The 17,706-nt window shown below is 63.1% G+C and overlaps 1 protein-coding gene across 1 annotated transcript in view; it reads left to right on the forward strand.

Moving 5' to 3' along the window:
* Positions 1 to 17,706, forward strand: part of EGFR (epidermal growth factor receptor) — a 119,786-nt gene that overhangs the window by 75,515 nt on the left and 26,565 nt on the right. Inside the window, exons 4-15 of the mRNA XM_079785579.1 lie at positions 402 to 536; positions 2,975 to 3,043; positions 4,574 to 4,692; positions 6,052 to 6,193; positions 7,146 to 7,262; positions 8,180 to 8,306; positions 8,722 to 8,795; positions 9,024 to 9,114; positions 11,190 to 11,389; positions 12,397 to 12,529; positions 15,057 to 15,147; positions 16,089 to 16,246. Of these exons, the coding sequence (XP_079641705.1) occupies positions 402 to 536; positions 2,975 to 3,043; positions 4,574 to 4,692; positions 6,052 to 6,193; positions 7,146 to 7,262; positions 8,180 to 8,306; positions 8,722 to 8,795; positions 9,024 to 9,114; positions 11,190 to 11,389; positions 12,397 to 12,529; positions 15,057 to 15,147; positions 16,089 to 16,246 (1,456 nt within the window). The remainder of the gene's footprint in view (positions 1 to 401; positions 537 to 2,974; positions 3,044 to 4,573; positions 4,693 to 6,051; positions 6,194 to 7,145; positions 7,263 to 8,179; positions 8,307 to 8,721; positions 8,796 to 9,023; positions 9,115 to 11,189; positions 11,390 to 12,396; positions 12,530 to 15,056; positions 15,148 to 16,088; positions 16,247 to 17,706) is intronic.

A 17,706-nucleotide genomic window follows, 5' to 3' on the forward strand; every position in this document is an offset into this window, starting at 1 on the left:
CTCAACTCATTCTCCACCTGCTGCCATGGAATTCTGTGGGGAGTCTCCTTGGCGTGCTGGCGTCTGTCCAGCAGGATGCAGCATGGAAAGAGCATCAGCCTGTGGACCGAAAGGTCCCGGGTTTGATTCGGTTGAGGGCATGTACCTTGGTTGCAGGCTCCTCCCAGGCCCGGGCCCTGATCGGGGCTCGTGCAGGAGGCAACCAATCGATATGTTTCTCTCACATCGGTGTTTCTCTCTGTCTTTCCCTCTCTCTGTCTTTCCCTCTCTCTTCCACTCTCTCTAAAAATCAGTGGGAAAATATCCTTGGATGAGGATTAAAAAAAGAGAAAGAAATGCGTGCACACCCTGAGAGCTCAGGTGAGATAAGGCGGCGGGCTCACCGGTCCTCTCTCCCGCAGAAATCCTGCAGGGCGCCGTGCGCTTCAACAACAACCCCGCCCTCTGCAACATGGAGACCATCCAGTGGCGCGACATCGTGGACAGCAGCTTCTTGAGCAACATGTCACTAGACTTCCAGAGCCCGCACGGCAGCTGTGAGTGTGCCGGGCGCGTGGGCCTCCGCCCTGGGCGGGGCGGGGCCGCGGGCCGGGGGGTGGCAGGGGAGGCCAGCTAAAGCGCAGCTCCCTTCACCTGTAAGCGGCAGTACGCACAGACCCGCCGTCGGGAGGCTGCTCGGGCAGACCAGCACTGCGGGCAGGCGGTGAGCTCACCGGTCCACACTGTCTCCTCTGGCACAGGAAGATGCCCTCAGCCCTGGCCGGTGTGGCTCAGTGGATAGAGCGCCGGCCTGCGGACTGAAGGGTCCTGGGTTCGATTCCGGTCAGGGGCACGTACTTCGGTTACAGGCTCCTCCCCAGCCCTGGTCCTGGCCAGGGCACGTGCAGGAGGCAGCCAATCAATGTGTCTCTCACATGGATGTCTCTCTCTGTCTTTCCCTCTCTCTTCCACTCGCTCTAAAAATCAATGAGGAAATATCAATGGGTGAGGGTTAACAAAGAGAAAGAAAGAAAGATGCCTTTAAGCATTGTCAACGTATTTTTCTTTCATAAACCTGCTGCGTGCTTATAATAGAAACTTGGAAAAGAAGGTGAAGTAGAGACAAAAGTAAAAATAACGTGAGAGTTCTACACCGACCATCACCCTTGACATTGGTGTGTGTTCCTCTGGCTCTTTCTTCTCTCTGGTACCCTCTCACTCTGGCTCTCTGCCTCCGTCTGTCTGTCCGGGTCTGTCTGTTCGGCTCTCTCTGCCTCCGTCTGTCTGTCCGGGTCTGTCTGTCCGGCTCTCTCTGCCTCTGTCTGTCTCGGGCTCTCTGCCTCCGTCTGTCTGTCTGGGTCTGTCTGTCCGGGTCTCTCGGCCTCCGTCTGTCTGTCTGGGTCTGTCTGTCCGGGTCTCTCTGCCTCCTCTGTCTGTCTGGGTCTGTCTGTCCGGGTCTCTCTGCCTCCATCTGTCTGTCTGGGTCTGTCTGTCCGGGTCTCTCTGCCTCCTCTGTCTGTCTGGGTCTGTCTGTCCGGGTCTCTCGGCCTCCGTCTGTCTGTCTGGGTCTGTCTGTCCGGGTCTCTCTGCCTCCGTCTGTCTGTCTTGGGCTCTCTGCCTCCGTCTGTCTGTCTGGGTCTGTCTGTCCGGGTCTCTCTGCCTCCGTCTGTCTGTCTGGGTCTGTCTGTCCGGGTCTCTCTGCCTCCGTCTGTCTGTCTGGGTCTGTCTGTCCGGGTCTCTCTGCCTCCGTCTGTCTGTCTGGGTCTCGGCCTCCGTCTGTCTGTCCGAGTCTCTCGGCCTCCATCTGTCTGTCTGGGTCTTGGCCTCCGTCTGTCTGTCCGGGTCTCTCTGCCTCCGTCTGTCTGTCTGGGTCTGTCTGTCCGGGTCTCTCCGCCTCCGTCTGTCTGTCCGGGTCTCTCGGCCTCTGTCTGTCTGTCTGGGTCTCTCGGCCTCCGTCTGGCTGCCTCGGGCCCTCTCTCTTCTCCGTGCACAGCTCTGTGCGTTCAGGTGCAGCCTCGCCGTCTCTCCTGATTGTAAGTGGCACGCGCACTGCGTTCACGCCCTCCGCCTCGGGGGCGGCTGTGAAAACACAGTCACAGGAGCGGGGTCCTGGGCCGGCGGTCACGTGGTGATCACCAGCTTCTGTCTGAGATCTGAGTTCTGCCAGAGACAAAGCTGCTGCTGACTGTGGGGGACAAGGCACCCCTGAGCCCTTGGGGAGGCGGGGGGCGGGGGATTTGCAGGGACACACGACAGCAGGGCCGACCTCCTATGACCAGAGCCGGTGGGCAGCCTGCTCTCGCCGCAGCTGGAACGCGGGGTCCTCGAGCCCTGGGTGCTGACCCCCACGCGGCGCAGCTGACGAGAGCGGGCCTCCCGCTGGGGGGGTGCTTGGCCGTCGCGGGTGAAGCCGCAGGCGCTGACTGGTCAGCGGGAAGGTTTCCGCCTACAGCGGGCGAGGAGCAGCTGAGGTTGGGGCTGTGGACAGAGCAATGCTCCCGCGGACACCTCGCCGTGGAGAGGACTCCGTGCCCCTCTCTGGCTGAGTCCGGAGCTTTTACTTACAAATCCAGCTCCCCGGCAGCTGACCATCCGTCACCCACGGGGGGCAGGACGAGGCTGCAGCCAGCGCCTGCTGACACCCCCACCGCCCCGGGGCAGATGACCCTAACCTCGCGGGGACGCTGGGGCTTCTCCGGGCCTGAGCCCGAGGGAAACGGGCCCGGAGCGCACTGAGCCCAGTGTCCGGGCCTGCGTGCGGCCCGCTCTGCCCGTGTCCAGGCCGGGGTGTGCCTCGAGGCCGAGCCGGTGCGGCTCTTATTTTCCTGGGAGTCGCTGCGCACAGACCAGCCCGACCGGCCGGCGGAGCATCGGACACGCGGAGGCCGCTCCCCGCGTGAGGCCGCGGCTTTGCTCCGGCCCGGGAAGGCGCCATCGCTCTCTTCTCGTCGCTCCCCTGGCCGAGGTGGCGTCTAACTCCCGGTTTGTGCCGTAGGCCGGACGTGCGACCCGAGCTGCCCCAACGGAAGCTGCTGGGCTGCGGGCCAGGAGAACTGCCAGCAACGTGAGTCCCGAGCGAGCGGAGGGTCGGCGGGTGTGGGCCTCCTCCCCCGCGTGTGCGGGCCCCGCAGTCCGTGGTGTTTTAATGCCTCTGACAATTTTTAATACGTTTTATTGAGTTCAGAGAGGAAGGGAGAGGGAGGGAGAGAGACAGAAACACCAACGATGAGAGAGGATCATGGATCGGCTGCCTCCTGCACGCCCCACACTGGGGATCAAGCCCGCAACCCGGGCATGTGCCCTGACCGGCCATCGAACCGTGACCTCCCGGTTCAGGGTTGATGCTCAGCCACGGAGCCCACCGGCCGGGCCTAAAAGTCACTCCTGGTCGGAAGGCCAGACGGGAGCACCCAGTGAACGCCAGTGCTGCCCGCCTCCCGCGGGAAGCCGGCCGGCTCCTGTGGGCACGTGAGCCAGGCGGCCATAAACGAGCGAGAGCCAGCGCGACGCCGGTCCCCCCCGGACAGTGCCCGGCGGGGCTTCCTGGGAACGGAGGCTGCTCGGCCCGCCCTCCCCGCCCCCCGGCTCTGGGACCACCTGCCGAGAAGTCCGAGCGACTCTTTCAGGGTGGGTTCTGGGGGATCCGAGTGTAGGCGCACCGACGGCCAGGGACCGGGGGACCTGTCACCGACCAGCTGGCCGTCCGTCCATAACAGCGTCTGACCGTCACGTGATTCTTACGTGTTCCCACCACGGCGCCCTGGCTGTCTTTTGGGCCATTTGTATGTGCTTTCCCACCACCGGAGCCCGGTCCTAACTGGCAGCTAATGGCTTAGCGGGTCTGGAGGACTAGACTCACCTGGTCAGTTCTCCTCAGTGAGTGCAAGCCCACAGGAAGCCCTGGCTGGTGTGGCTCAGTGGCTAGAGCTTCGGTCCATGCACTGAAGGGTCCTGGGTTCGATTCCAGTCAAGGGCACCTCGTACCTCCGTTGCAGGCTCGCTCCCCAGCCGTGGTCAGGGGCGTGCAGGAGGCAACCAGTCGCTGTGTCTCTCTCTGTCTCTCCCTTCCACTCTCTCTAAAAAGCAATGGGAAACTCTCCTGGGTGAGGAGTCACAGAAAATAGTAAGGGAGCCCTAACCGGTGTGGCTCAGTGGATAGAGCGTCAGCCTGTAGACTGAAGGGTCCCAGGTTTGATTCCTGGTCAAGGCACATGCCCGGGTTGTGGGCTCAGTCCCCAGTGTGAGGCGTGCAGGAGGCAGCCGATCAATGATTCTCTCTCATCATTGATTCTCTCCCTCTCCCTTCCTCTCTGATATCAATAAAAATATATTTAATAATAACAAGGGAGATTGAGGCGCTGTCAGAACAGTCATGACTGGATTTAGTCTGACAGAACGGAAGAGCCTGGGAGCTTGAACTAGGTCCCTCCCTGATCACTCCCCCCCCCCCCACCTCACCCCCGTGTGCGAGTGCTCGGGGTCCCTGGGAGGCGCACCCCCCACCCCACCCCTCCGTGTGCGAGTGCTCGGGGTCCCTGGGAGGCGACGCCCCCACCTCACCCCCCGGCTCACGGTGGCCTGTGCTCCTTCTCAGTGACCAAGACCATCTGCGCCCAGCAGTGCTCCGGCCGCTGCCGGGGCAAGTCCCCGAGCGACTGCTGCCACAACCAGTGTGCCGCCGGCTGCACCGGGCCCCGCGAGAGCGACTGCCTGGTAAGACCCGCCCTCCGCCCCGGGTCCCGCCGGGCTGCCGGGCACGGCCCCCACCCGCCCCCACCAGCCCCGTGGGCGCTTCCGTGGCCGAGGTGTGCGGAGGGCCGTCGGGGTCATGGGCAGGACGCCGCCCTCCCCGGGACCAGGGCCTCTGTCAGCGTCCTGCCTCCCCGCTCCCTGTGCCCTTGGGCAGCGCTGTGACCCTGTGCCCTGGCTCCTGGTCGGACGGGGGTGGACGGAGAGCGCCTCCCTGCTAAACGGCCCACGTGGCCCACAGCGTACGGCATGCGTGCTCGGCCCGGGCGCAGGCTGAGCACCGAATACTAAACGCGTGCTGTCTACCCTTAAGGGGAATGAGCCGCAGACTCGGAGTGGGCCGAGGGCTCAGAGGTTGCCCGCACCCCCACGCAGGGCGTCCTGGGGTGCTCACGTCTGTCCCTGGGACTGCAGGGAGCTCTAGCGAAATCCGTGCTGCCCGGGGGGCGATGGGGCCCATGCAGCTGCCCCCGATGGTGAGCGCCTCGGAAGTCCTGAGACCCGGGGTGGCCGGTGTGAGCCCCGCCTGGTCCTTGCAGGCGGCTTGCTTTCCAGGCGGGGGCCCCGGCTGCGGGCAGCACCCCCCGGACGGCACCCCCCAGTGTCCTCTGTGAAGGCGGCGGTGTGAATGGACTGTGAGCAGAACCCCCTCGTGGTCCCGCCCTGTGTGCGGCTCTTTGTCGTTCTGTCCGTTGATGGAGAGAGAGAGGTGTTTCCTCTCGCCACAGTTCACACAGCGTCCTAGTCGGGACGTGTGCTTAAGGAAGGCCATGCTTCTAGAAAGGTCTTTCCAGCTGGGCCGCCAGCGCGCTGCCGGATCGTCCTGCTCTAATCGAGCCCCTGAACAGAACCCACACGGTCCCTGCTCAGCTCACCTGCGCAGGTCGGCAGAAATGAAAGGACTCAAGTGAGAGGCAACGAGAGAAAGAGAGAGAGAGAGAGAGAGAGAGAGAGAGAGAGAGAGAGAGATTGATTTGGGAAGCACTGATTCGGTCAGGAGCCCAGACAGTGTCCCAGGAGGAGAGCTAGCCATGGGTTTTACGAGAGGGAAACAGCTCCATCCAGAGCAGGAGGGCTGCTATTGGCTGACACAGTGACACGAACTCGGAACAATGTTTCTAATTGTCAGCCACTACTTCCCCGATGTCCCCGCTCTCAGCGCTCCGGGAAACAATGTTGCTTTCGGCCCAAAGGTTGTTGCGCCCGTTTAACATTTCCGAGGTCTGATGTCCGAGGTCCGAGGTCCGGGACAAGCAGGCGGCTGCTCTGGGAGGCCGCTCAGCTCCGTTTCACCGGATTCCGTCTTCGTGGCTCTCGGCGCAGGTCTGCCGCAGGTTCCGGGACGGCGCCACCTGCAAGGACACGTGCCCGCCGCTCATGCTGTACAACCCCACCACCTACCAGATGGACGTCAACCCGGACGGCAAATACAGCTTCGGCGCCACCTGCGTGAAGAAATGTCCCCGTGAGTCCTCCCGCGACGCAGGAGAAAACACACGGGGGGCGGGGGGCAGTGCTGGCCGTGGTGGGGATGGCGACGAGGAGGACGTGTCCATCCCGATGCCCCGGGCACGGTCCTGAGAGAGGCTGACGAGGGGGGCAGTCAGAGGGCACGCAGAGCCCAGGGCACAGCAGACGCCCCGGAGGGTGACCGGGGCCGGGAGGCGGGGGGTCTGCCTGGGCCCGAGCGGGCAGAGGCTCCGGAGAGAATGATGTGTGTGTGGCTGAGCCCCGTATGCACTGTGGGGGGCGGGGGGCAGGAGGGGACGGAGTACCGGGCCAGCTGCCCGAGGCCCCGCCGGGCACAGGGGCTGTGAGGTGGCCACAGCCGGGAGTGACCCAGCCTCGGGGCAGCGTGTTGAGCGGGGAGGAGTCATTGTTCAGGCTCGCGTGTTTTTTTTAATATATTTTTCTTGATGTCAGAGAGGAAGGGAGAGGGAGCGAGGGACAGAAACATCCATGATGAGAGAGAATCATGGATCGGCTGCCTCCTGCACGCCCCCTATTGGGGATCGAGCCCACACCCGGGCGTGTGCCCTGACTCCTAGGTCCACGCTCAACCTCTGAGCCACACCGGCTGGGCTCACGTATTTTTAATAAAGATTCAAGCTTCGATCATAAGTCCTGGAGGTGTAAAACTTGAAAAAAGAGCCGGGAAGAGTGCTCTAAGCCGGAGGGGGGGCGGGGTTTGCTCCCGCACGTCCCCGCCTGGGAGGAGGGTCTGTTTGCCATCGGGTCCGGGAAGCGATGGGAGCTCTTGAGCGCGATCCGTGTTCAGGCTGCAGCCTGCCCTGCTTTGTCCTTAAAATAAACAACACGAGAGGGCGACGGCCCGTTCATTGCCGCGATTCAGAGGACACGACCCCCCAGACACCTGGTGCCGCGTTCACACCGCCCCCCTCCCCTCCGCCCCCCAGGGAACTACGTGGTGACGGACCACGGCTCCTGCGTGCGGGCCTGCAGCTCCGACAGCCGCGAGGTGGAGGAAGACGGCGTCCGCAAGTGCAAGAAGTGCGAAGGGCCGTGTCGCAAAGGTGGGAGCCCGCGTGGGCGCAGCGTGGGGACCCGGCGTCCCGGGCCTGGGCGGGTGCTCGGCCCCGCCCGGCTCCTCACGGCCCCGGGAGAGACTCCAGTGCCTCCCTCCTCTCCCTCCGGCTCAGCAGGCCCTGCCTCCCTTTATTCCGTGCCCTGCCCCTGGAGTACCCTCCAGGCCAGTCTATGTCTGCCGACCCCCTACTTCGTCTTTTATTCTGTACATTTTCACGCAATTCCCCGGAAACAGTGCGATCATTGTACAGCAGCATCCATGGGCCCTGCGCACAAATTCACGGATCTTTTATTATTTTTTAAATTGATTTCAGAGAGGAAGGGAGAGAGAGAGAGAGAGAAGCATCCATGATGAGAAAGAACCGTTAATCGGCTGCCTCCTGCACGCCCCACGCTGGGGATGGAGCCCACAACCCAGGCATGTGCCCTGACCGGGAATCGAACCCTGACCTCCTGGTTCATAGGTCAATGCTCAACCACTGAGCCACACCAGCTGGACTACGTGTTGCTTTTTGATTAAAAAAACGTGTGTGTGTTCTCTCTAAGACGGAAGACAAGGCCACAGCCGGCGCAGGGGGGTGGGAAGGGGGAGGTGTGGTCGGTACCGGTGGGAGCCCCGCACAGGCTGGCGCTGACGAAGGAGGGCGGGGATCCCCCTGCCGTTAGTCCCTGGTCCCCGTGGGAGACAACGAGGAGGGGACACCGTCCAGTGACCGCGTGTCCTCTGACCTCTGTCCCCGAACCCGCCGCGGCTCCGGGACCCCCACCAGTGTTTGCTGAGTGAATGAGCGATGGTCGGGCAGTGACAGTCTCACGGCTTCGCTCCCGCCTCGCCCCTCCACCTGGGCCCCGCCCTGCTCAGGTGCTCAGGCGTGAACGGGGTTACGTGTCCCTCTCTCCACAGTGTGTAACGGGATAGGGATCGGGGAGTTTAAAGACACCCTGTCCATCAACGCCACCAACATCAGGCACTTCCGCAACTGCACCACCATCAGCGGGGACCTGCACATCCTGCCCGTGGCCTTCAAGGGGTGAGTTGGGGGCAGGGGGCCACCTTCAAGGGGTGAGTCCTGGTGGGGTGGGGGGTATCGCCTCTGAGGGGTGAGTCCCGGGGAGGGGCTGCCTCTGAGGGTGAGTCCCGGGGGGTAGGGGGTATTGTCTCTGAGGGGTGAATCTGGGGGGGGTATCGCCTCTGAGGGGTGAGTTGGGGGGGTATTGTCTCTGAGGGGTGAGTCAGGGGGCGGGGAGCCGCCTTCAAGGGGTGAGTACTAGGGGGGTGGGGGGTATCGCCTCTGAGGGGTGAATCGGGGGGGGGACCTCTGAGGGGTGAGTCGGGGGGGGGCGGGTATCGCCTCTGAGGGGTGAGTCCCGGGGGAGCCGCTGGCCGTAGCCCCGCTCCGCACAGGCAGCGAGCGGCGAGGAGTGACCTTTGTCCGCCTGTTTCAGGGACTCCTTCACCCACACGCCGCCCCTGGACCCGAGGGAGCTGGACATCCTGAGGACCGTGAAGGAGATAACAGGTGGGGCCGCGCCCAGGGCAGCCCAGGGGCAGCACGGGGCGGGGGGCCGCGGGGACTGGGGGAGGCAGGCGCGCCTAGGCTGGCACCCGCACGGGGGGCACAGCTCCGGGAGGACGGGAGGGGGAATCGGATCCAGCGCCCCGGGTCCTGCTTGCGCCGCGACGGAGCGCCCTGCCTGGCGTCCCGGCCAGGAAGGCATTCTGAGCGCGCCCGCCCACCCGCCCGCAGGCTTCCTGCTGATCCAGGCCTGGCCGGAGAACAGGACGGACCTGCACGCCTTCGAGAACCTGGAGATCATCCGGGGCCGGACCAAGCAGCAGTGAGTGCCGAGCCCTGCCGGCCCGTGTGTGTGTGTGTGTGTGTGTGTGTGTGTGTGTGTGTGTGAAATAAGATGCGCGTCAGCACTGCCCATGCCGCAGGGCCTGGCCGTGCCCTCCACCCGGGCTCCTGGGCGGCACCGAGCGGACGGGTGCTGGTGCTGGTGCCCGGGCCGGTCAGCGGAAGGACACCTGTTCAGGGCTCGCCGGCTGCTGCGCGAACGCCTTCTCTGTCTCCTGTGTGAGCCGGGCTCCAACCCGCCTCAGTTGTTAATCCTTGCCCAGTGATATTTCTCCCTTTGATTTTTTTTAAGAGAGTGGAAGGGAAGGAGAGGGAGAGAGAGAGAGAAACATTAATGTGAGGGAGACACAGCGGCTGGTTGCCTCTCACATGCGCCCCACCTGGCCCAGGGGGGGAACCCACAGCTTAGGCACGCGCCCTTGACCGGGCATCGAACCCAGGACCCTTCGGTGCACGGCCCATGCTCTAGCACTGGGCACGCCAGCCAGGGCCCACCTTGCGTTTGGCTGCCATGTCCCCGTGGTCCCTGCACGGTGTCTGCCACAGGCCCCGTCTCCTTCCCGGTCACGGCCTGGGCACGCTGGAGAAGGACGCGCGGGCTCTGTGTGGAGGGCTGGCGTGTTCCCGTGATGGGAGAGACGGGGATGTAGCGTGCCGCACAGGGAACGTGTCAGCGTGTTGTGGGAACGGTGGGTGGTGGCAGGCGGGTGCGGCCCATCCCGGGGAGCACTGTCATGAAGTATGTGACTGTCTAACCGCGTGCTGGGCGCCTGGAACCAGCACAACGTGACACTGAGTGTCAGCCGTCCTCGGACACCGTGACAGTGCGGAGCCTCGGACCCCTGGAGGAGCCGGTCACCGGGGACGGGGGACAGAGGAAGGGTTGCAAGTTCGGGCCACCGCGGGCCATCGCGACAGGGATCGCAGACCCGCCTCCTTTCCTGCGGTTCCCCGTCACCACAACACCCTGAGCTCCTCCGTGCATCAGGGCTTCTGTGCTCCAGCCCCGCCCCCGCCCCAGGCCCGTCTCCGGCCTCCCTGCCGCCCCCTTTCTGCCCCCGGAGCAGCGTGTGGCCCTCGGCACCTGCCACACGCCTGCTGGCCTCCCGCCCCTCCCGCCGGCCCTGGCTTCCCGCCCCTTCGCCTGCGTCACGTCACCAGCCCCTGATGGCTGTCTTCATCGCCCTGAGCGACAGCACCATCGGGGTGCACTGCTCCCCGGTCCGCCCCATCCGCCCACAGCTCTTCCAGGAATCCCCCCCGCACAGGCTTTCCCGGGCGTGCTCAGATGGCCTGCCCTGTGGCCTCCCGCGCTCCCCCCCCACTCACCAGACTCACGGTGCTGGGTAAAACAATCTGCTCTGTGATTGCACCCCCGCTGGGGAAAAGGGGGGCTCCCTGAGAGTAGGAAATACACGCACAGCCCACATAGGATTAGTCACACGCCACCTCAAATGTTTGTTCAGCGGCGGGGTGGCCGGATAGACGGGTGGGGAAATGAACCTGTGCTTTGGAGGCCTATTGGGATGTTTGAGAGGTTAGAACACCTCAGTGCCCAGCAAAGTAAACAGGCAGCAGGTGGGTAATGCATTGAGACCTGCCTTCAGCCCCTGGCTCGCCCCCGGGATTGAGGAGACTCAGGGCCAGGAAGCTAGCTTTCCCCTGGAGGGTCTCTCCAGGAAACACTTGCAGGTTTTTTCTATTAATATGTCTTTATTGATTTCAGGGAGGAAGGGAGAGGGACAGAAACATCCATGATGGGAGAGAATCGTGGGTCGGCTGCCTCCTGCACGCCCCCCACTGGGGATGGAGCCCACAACCCCGGCGTGTGCCCTTGGCCAGGAATGGAACCGTGACCTCCTGGTTCCTAGGTTGACGCTCAGCCCCTGCGCCCCGCGGCCGGGCCACCTGCAGGTTTCCAGTTACAATACATGCCTGGTGCTGGGGCCGGCGGTCACGGGACGCGGTGAATCTGAAGGGCCCGGGAGCCCAGTCACCGCGCAGCGACGCCCTGCTCGGTGGGTCTCACGGTGCCGTTTCCTCTCTCCGACGCAGCGGCCGCTTCTCCCTCGCTGTCGTGGGGCTGGACATCACGTCCCTGGGGCTGCGCTCCTTGCGGGAGATCAGTGACGGGGACGTGATCATCTCCAACAACCGCAACCTGTGCTACGCGGACACCATCGCCTGGAGGAAGCTCTTCGGGACCACGAGCCAGAAAACCAAGATCCAGAGCAACAAGGACTCGAGAGAGTGCAGTGAGTGGCCTCCGGCGGGAGGCCGGGCCCGGGGCTCCGTGCGTGTTGACGTAGAACACCCCGAGGGCCGTTCCCAAACACGGAATGCCTTTCCTCTCCCTGAGCAGCCAGCGAGAAGCAGGCCACGGCTCCTACTGGGGCGTCCGTGTGGCGCTCAGCAGGGTTGCTTTGAAGCGCTCTCCTTTTCCAGGACGAGGTGGCCTTGAGGTCCAGGCTACCCGCTGTTTGCAGTGCACGGCAGTCGGTTCAGTGTTGATGAGATCGCATTTTAGCTATCGACCCCCTGCTCATTTCAGTCTCCGATGGCTCTAGCTAATGCATACACGCACGCACACACACGTACATGCACACACGTACATGCACACACGCATACACATGCGTGCTCACATGCACACGCACCTGTGTGCACGCGCGCACACACATGCATGCACATGCACGCACCCGTGTGCACACATGCACACATGCACGCACACGCACGCACATGCCCGTGTGCATGCCGGGGAGTGAGCCTGTCACCGTGCCGTCTCCTCCCTGCGCCAGGGCCAGCGCGCCTGTGAAGCTGGGCAGGTGGCAGCCCCGTGCCCAGACCCGGCCGCTGGGAAGCAGACCTGCCCCCCCATCCTGGCCCGGTCCTTCCAGGCTTGAGACGGTCACCCATTTCCCCCATCTCTGGACTCTGGCCCCTCACCCACGCCATGGAGACCGTCACGCTCTGGCGAGAACGAAGGGAAATCCCCGTGTAGATGCTGGGCGCCCACGGCACCGTCCCACCGTCCCACCGTCCCTCCGCTGCGACATTAATCGCAAAGCCCACCCAGGCCCCGCGTGGCGCCCTGGGCACCCCGAGGGGAAGAGGCCCCGTCGCAGTCGGCCTCCGGGGGCTGTGGTGGGTCACGGCTTCTCTCGGGGGCCCCGGCGTGTCCGTCAGCGGGACCCGGCCCCGCACTGGGCGCGGTCCCAGTCGTCCCTGGCCCCTCTGCCCTGACCGTGGTGCCCTGTCTCCCCAGAGGCCCGAGGCCGCGTCTGCCACCCGCTGTGCTCGCCCGAGGGCTGCTGGGGCCCGGCGCCCAGGGACTGCGTGGCCTGCCGGAACGTCAGCCGCGAGCGGGAGTGCGTGGAGCAGTGCCACCTGCTGGAGGGGTGAGCGCTGCGACCGGGGAGGGCGCGTCCAGGGCCAGCGCCACTCCCCGGGGACCTGTCCCTCTGGCCCTTTTCCTTCGTTTTGTTGTTTGTTCGTTAGCAACTGTTCGTCCCGGACAGAAATGGACAAACTCTTCTCCCGGCTTAATCCAGCCTAAGAATTTATAGCGTCTCTTTTTCTGGACAAACCTTACATTTGTCTAAGCCAGTGGTCGGCAAACTCATCAGTCCACAGAGCCAAATACCAACAGGACAACGATTGACATTTCTTTGGAGAGCCACATTTTTTAAACTGAAACTTCTTCTAACGCCACTTCTTCAACATAGACTCGCCCAGGCCGTGGTATTTTGTGGAAGAGCCACACTCAAGGGGCCAAAGAGCCGCACGTGGCTCGCGAGCCGCAGTTTGCCGACCACGGGCCTCAGCTGCACAAAGTTCCCCAGACAGATCGCTCACCAGCGGTTCATCTGGCCGAGACCGTGGCCGCGCGGTCTGTCCCTCGGTGCACCATCGCTGGTGCGTCAGACCGTGTCAACGCAGATGCCATCCCCTGGCTCGTGGGTGTGTTCTGTTCAAGAAACACTGAGTGGTGCACGTAGCTCTACAGAGAACCGTGGCCAAAGAGACAGACAGCCGTTTAACGGCTCTGCGTTTACTTACCCTCAGTACTATCACAGCCCCTCGATTCTATGGGAATCTTGACATTGATGCGAATCTTTAGATGAGAAAGTAAAATTGAAGAACAGAGCTCGGCAGGGGCCACTTTTTAAATATATATTTTATTGATTTCCGAGAGGAAGGGAAAGGGAGAGAGAGAGAAACATCCATGATGAGAGAGAAGCATGGATCAGCTGCCTCCTGCACACCCCACACTGGGGATGGAGCCCACAATCCAGGCATGTGCCCTGACCGGGAATCGAACCATGACCTCCTGGTTCATAGGTCAACACTCAACTCCTGAGCCATGCTGGCTGGGTGGCAGGGCAATTTTTTAAAATTTTAAAGAAAAAGGGAAATTTTGTAAGAGGGAAATCACCCTTCTTATTTCACTGCCGGGCCCACAGCATGGACCCAGAGATATTCCGGAGCAGGATGGCAAGGTCAGGGTCATTTCTGTAGGAGCCGTCGGCTGACAGTCCCTCCCCCTAACGGAGTGACCGGCATGCGAAGTAGCGGGAACTGTTGGCGCACTCCTTAATGCCACAGGAGACCCTCAGCTCCTGTTTTCAGTTTTCACTTCTCTTTAACAAGACAAGGTCATCGCCCTGGCTGGTGTGGCCCAGTGGGTTGGGCATCGTCCCTGCACGGAAAGGTCGCCGGGTCAATCCCCGGTCAGGGCACATGTCTGGGTTGTGGACTTGATCCCCAGTCCAGGGCGTGCAGGAGGCAGCCGCTTCGTGTTTTGCCCTCACATCCATGTTCCTCTCTTCCTCTCCCTTCCTCTCTCTCTAAAAATCAATAAAAATATAAAATAAAAACTTTTAATCCTCGCTTGAGGAGTGAGGATATTTTTCCCATTGATTTTTAGAGAGAGCCGAGGGAGAGAGAGAGAAAAAAAAACACACATCCACGTGACAGACACCTGGGTTGGTTGCCTCCCACATGTACCCAACTGGGCCGGGGATCAGAGGGGATCGGACCTGCAACCCAGGTACATGCCCTTGACCGGGAATCGAACCTGTGAGCCTCTGGTGTACAGGCTGACACTCTAACCACTTGGCCACGCCAGCCAGGGCTAAAATAAATTTTTTTAAGGCAAAGTAATGAAAACAAGCGCGTGGGGGTGCCGGGTCTTTCCCATACAGCGCCCGGGGCCCAGCCGCACCGGCCGCTTTGTAAGACGGGCCCCTTCCGGGGCGTGGCAGCCCCGGGCAGAAGCCCAGAAACCAGCGAAGGTGGCACGTCGGGTTTAACCGATGCCAAGTGCCTGAGGGGGACTCTCGGGACACGTTTTCGGGTGTCACCGCTCCTGTTCACGCCCAGTGAGGCCGTAGGGCGCCCCCAGGCAGATGTCAGTCTTCTCAGCGTCCCCCCCTCCCCCCAGGTCTTCTCGATGGGCCCCAGCCTCTTGCTCCGCGTTGATGGCGCATCTTTGAGGAGTGGTGACGATCTGACCAGCAAAATCCTCCCCCGCCCCCCCAGCTTTGTTCTTGCTGTTTGGGCCTAACCATGGCCGATGGGAAGGGGCCTTCCTCCGTCCCCTGTGGGGCTCTGCGGCCCCCCGCACCCCGGGAATCCTCGGGGGCTCTTTCTCTTCCCTTGCTGGCGGCGCCTCTAGGAGAAGCTCGGCAGAGGTGTGGGTGCTGAGTGAGGGTCATGGGGGTGCGGTCAGAGTCTGGTTATTATATTACAGGGTCGCCCCGCCCCTGCCTGTGTGGCTTTTCCCTAGAACCGCTGGGCGCTGCTGAGAGGTGGTTCGCGTCACCCGGCTTTTCAGACAGACCGGCTCACAGCCGCAGCCGCCAGCGTCCCGCCGCGGGTCCCCAGGGGGGCGCTGACCACTGTCCTTCCCCCCCTCCCCCGCAGCGAGCCCAGGGAGTTCGTGGAGAACGCCGAGTGCATCCAGTGCCACCCCGAGTGCCTGCCCCAGCCCATGAACGTGACCTGCACGGGACGCGTAAGGACCTCGCTCCATGCCATTCCCCCGCACGCCACAGGGCGACGCCTCAGGGGTCGCCCCCACCGGGGCCCCTGTCGCACGGCTGCTGAGGACAGCACCCAGCCCACGCCCCAGACGAGAGGCCGTGCGACCTCGGGCTGGGGCGGGGCTCCGACAGAGCCGAGTCCTCACACCCGCCGGCCCAGGCAGCCCCCTCTCCTGCCCAGGCCCTCATACCCAGCCGTGTCCCCACAAAGCAGGAAGCCTGCGGGGCCCGGTGTGGGGTCAGCCCATGTCCCCCCCTTCTGACGTCGGTCATCACTGCTTTAGTTTTACTCAGACATCATCAGGTTCTTACGCAATATCGGGGTTGCATTTTTGGAGAATTCTTCAAGAAAGCCCTAGGAAACTATTTAAAATCCAGCTTCCTAGCTAACGATGTTGTCAGGAATACCGGTGAGAACGCAGCACCCCAGAGCGGAATGGAGCCCGTTGCTCGGTTAACTGGGCAGCGGCACTGCCCTCAGCTGCCGCCTCCTGCTCAGGTCTGGCTGGACGTGGGTTCCCGGCCACTTGCTGGGCAGGTCTGGCGGCCGCGAGCCTCCCTGAACCACAGACACCACGTGTGAGGTCCGCCCGACCAGCCGGGGGGGACGTACATGAGGGCCCATCGGGGCTGTGCTGACAAGGAGAGGCGCTCACAGCCTGATAGTGACGTGTAATGAGCTGAAAAGCAGGTCTCTCCTGTGTTCTGTCGTACACGTGTGTGCGGTCAGAAAGGCTTTGTGCTCCGCTGAGAACAGGGCCCGGGGCTCAAGCACAGCCACAGACGAGCTCGCCTTCCAGGCTAACCACTTCTACACCGCTGGGCTTTTCCCCAAGACACGCATTTAAGGGAAAGGCCACTCCCATCTGGCAAAGGGGAGCCTCCTCGGTGACCGCCCCCTCCCCCGCTGCAGGGACCCGACAGCTGCGTGCAGTGTGCCCACTACGTCGACGGCCCTCACTGCGTCCAGACCTGCCCGGCCGGGGTCATGGGCGAGAACAACACGCTGGTCTGGAAGTTCGCGGACGCCAGCCACGTCTGCCGCCTGTGCCACCCCAACTGCACCTACGGGTGAGTGCCCGGCGGGCCCTGGGGGAGGAAATGCCCGGGACAGGAGCTTTCCTAGCTTGCAAGTTGGCAGGTTGGAAACCTCTTCAGAATTCCCAGGCGGCACTCCAAGAGGTTTGTAGTGAGTCAGGGGTTCAGGGGGTCCCCAAGGGCAAGGCAGCAGCGAGAACAAGCTGTTGGGCGGGGCACAGTGGGCGGGACATGGTGGGCGGGGCGCGGTGGGAGGAGCGTGGTGGGCGGGGCTTATGGTAGGAGGAGCGCAGTGGGAGGGTGCGTTGGGAGGAGCGTGGTGGGCGGGGCTGGGTGGGAGGAGAACAGTGGGCGGGGCTTATGGTGGGAGGGGTGTGGTGGGCGGGGCTTATGGTAGGAGGAGCGCAGTGGGAGGGCTGCGATGGGCGGGGCTTGGTGGGAGGAGCACGGTGGGCGGGGCTTGGTGGGAGGAGCGCAGTGGGAGGGGCTTGTGGTGGGACGGGGCACAGTGGGAGGGGCACGGTGGGAGGGGCACAGTGGGAGGCATGCGGTGGGCGTGGCTTGGTGGGAGAAGCATAGTGGGAGGGTGCAGTGGGCGGGGCTTGGTGGACGAGGCTTGGTGGGAGGAGGCAGTGGGAGGGTGCGGTGGGCGGGGCTTGGTGGGAGGTGTGGTGGGCGGGGCTTGTGGTGGGCGGGGCTTGGTGGGAGGTGTGGTGGGCGGCCGCTCGGTCTCCAGTGGTCCATCGGAAGGATCTGTGCTGGGATACCCGCAGCTCCTAACCAGACAGAGACAGGACCCGTGGAATGAGCGCATAGTCCTGCCAGGTCCCCAGAGCCCAGAGCCCTCGGAGGAGACAGGAAATGTCTGTCATCGGCGGGGGGTGTCACACAAGCGCCCCCAGCCCTCTCCCCATACTTGAAATGTACTCCATCGCTCCCCAGGCTGTCAAGTGCCGGTCTTGCCCATTTAATTGGCATGTCTGTTTTCCTGTTGACATTCACGTTGCTGCCCGTTGCCCGGCTGCTCGAGAGTCACCATGTGACTCAGCCGTGTGGCCCTGGAGGAAGCCCCCCTGCTCCCCGCTTTCGGGGTGTGCAGGCCTCATCGCCACCATTCCCCTGCCTCTGAGGCCCGTGTCCTCACTCACCTGCTCCCCCTCGATCAGCACGGCCCGGGACCTGGTTCTGTCCTGCCCTCTCGGCGCCCTCGAGCCAGCTGTGAGACAGCTGTGCCCGCGCCAGAATAATCGTGGGAACACTTCAGTAACAAGACCGGAAACTCTCTGCTTTGTCCAGTGCTAGAACAGTCCCTGTGGCAGAGTAGACACTCACAAATATTTGCTGAGTGAATCAACGCGTAAGAAATAAACGGTTAACCGCCGCCCCCAGGTTGAGGTGCATCGTGGTTTTAACGCTTTGAGAGGAGCTTAACCCTTCTCCACCTGGAACTGTTAGCGAACGCTCATTGTGCTGAGTCGGGGGAGGGGGGGCCG

This window comes from Cnephaeus nilssonii (genome assembly GCF_951640355.1).
Source record: "Cnephaeus nilssonii genome assembly, chromosome: 12".
Lineage (NCBI taxonomy): Eukaryota > Metazoa > Chordata > Mammalia > Chiroptera > Vespertilionidae > Cnephaeus > Cnephaeus nilssonii.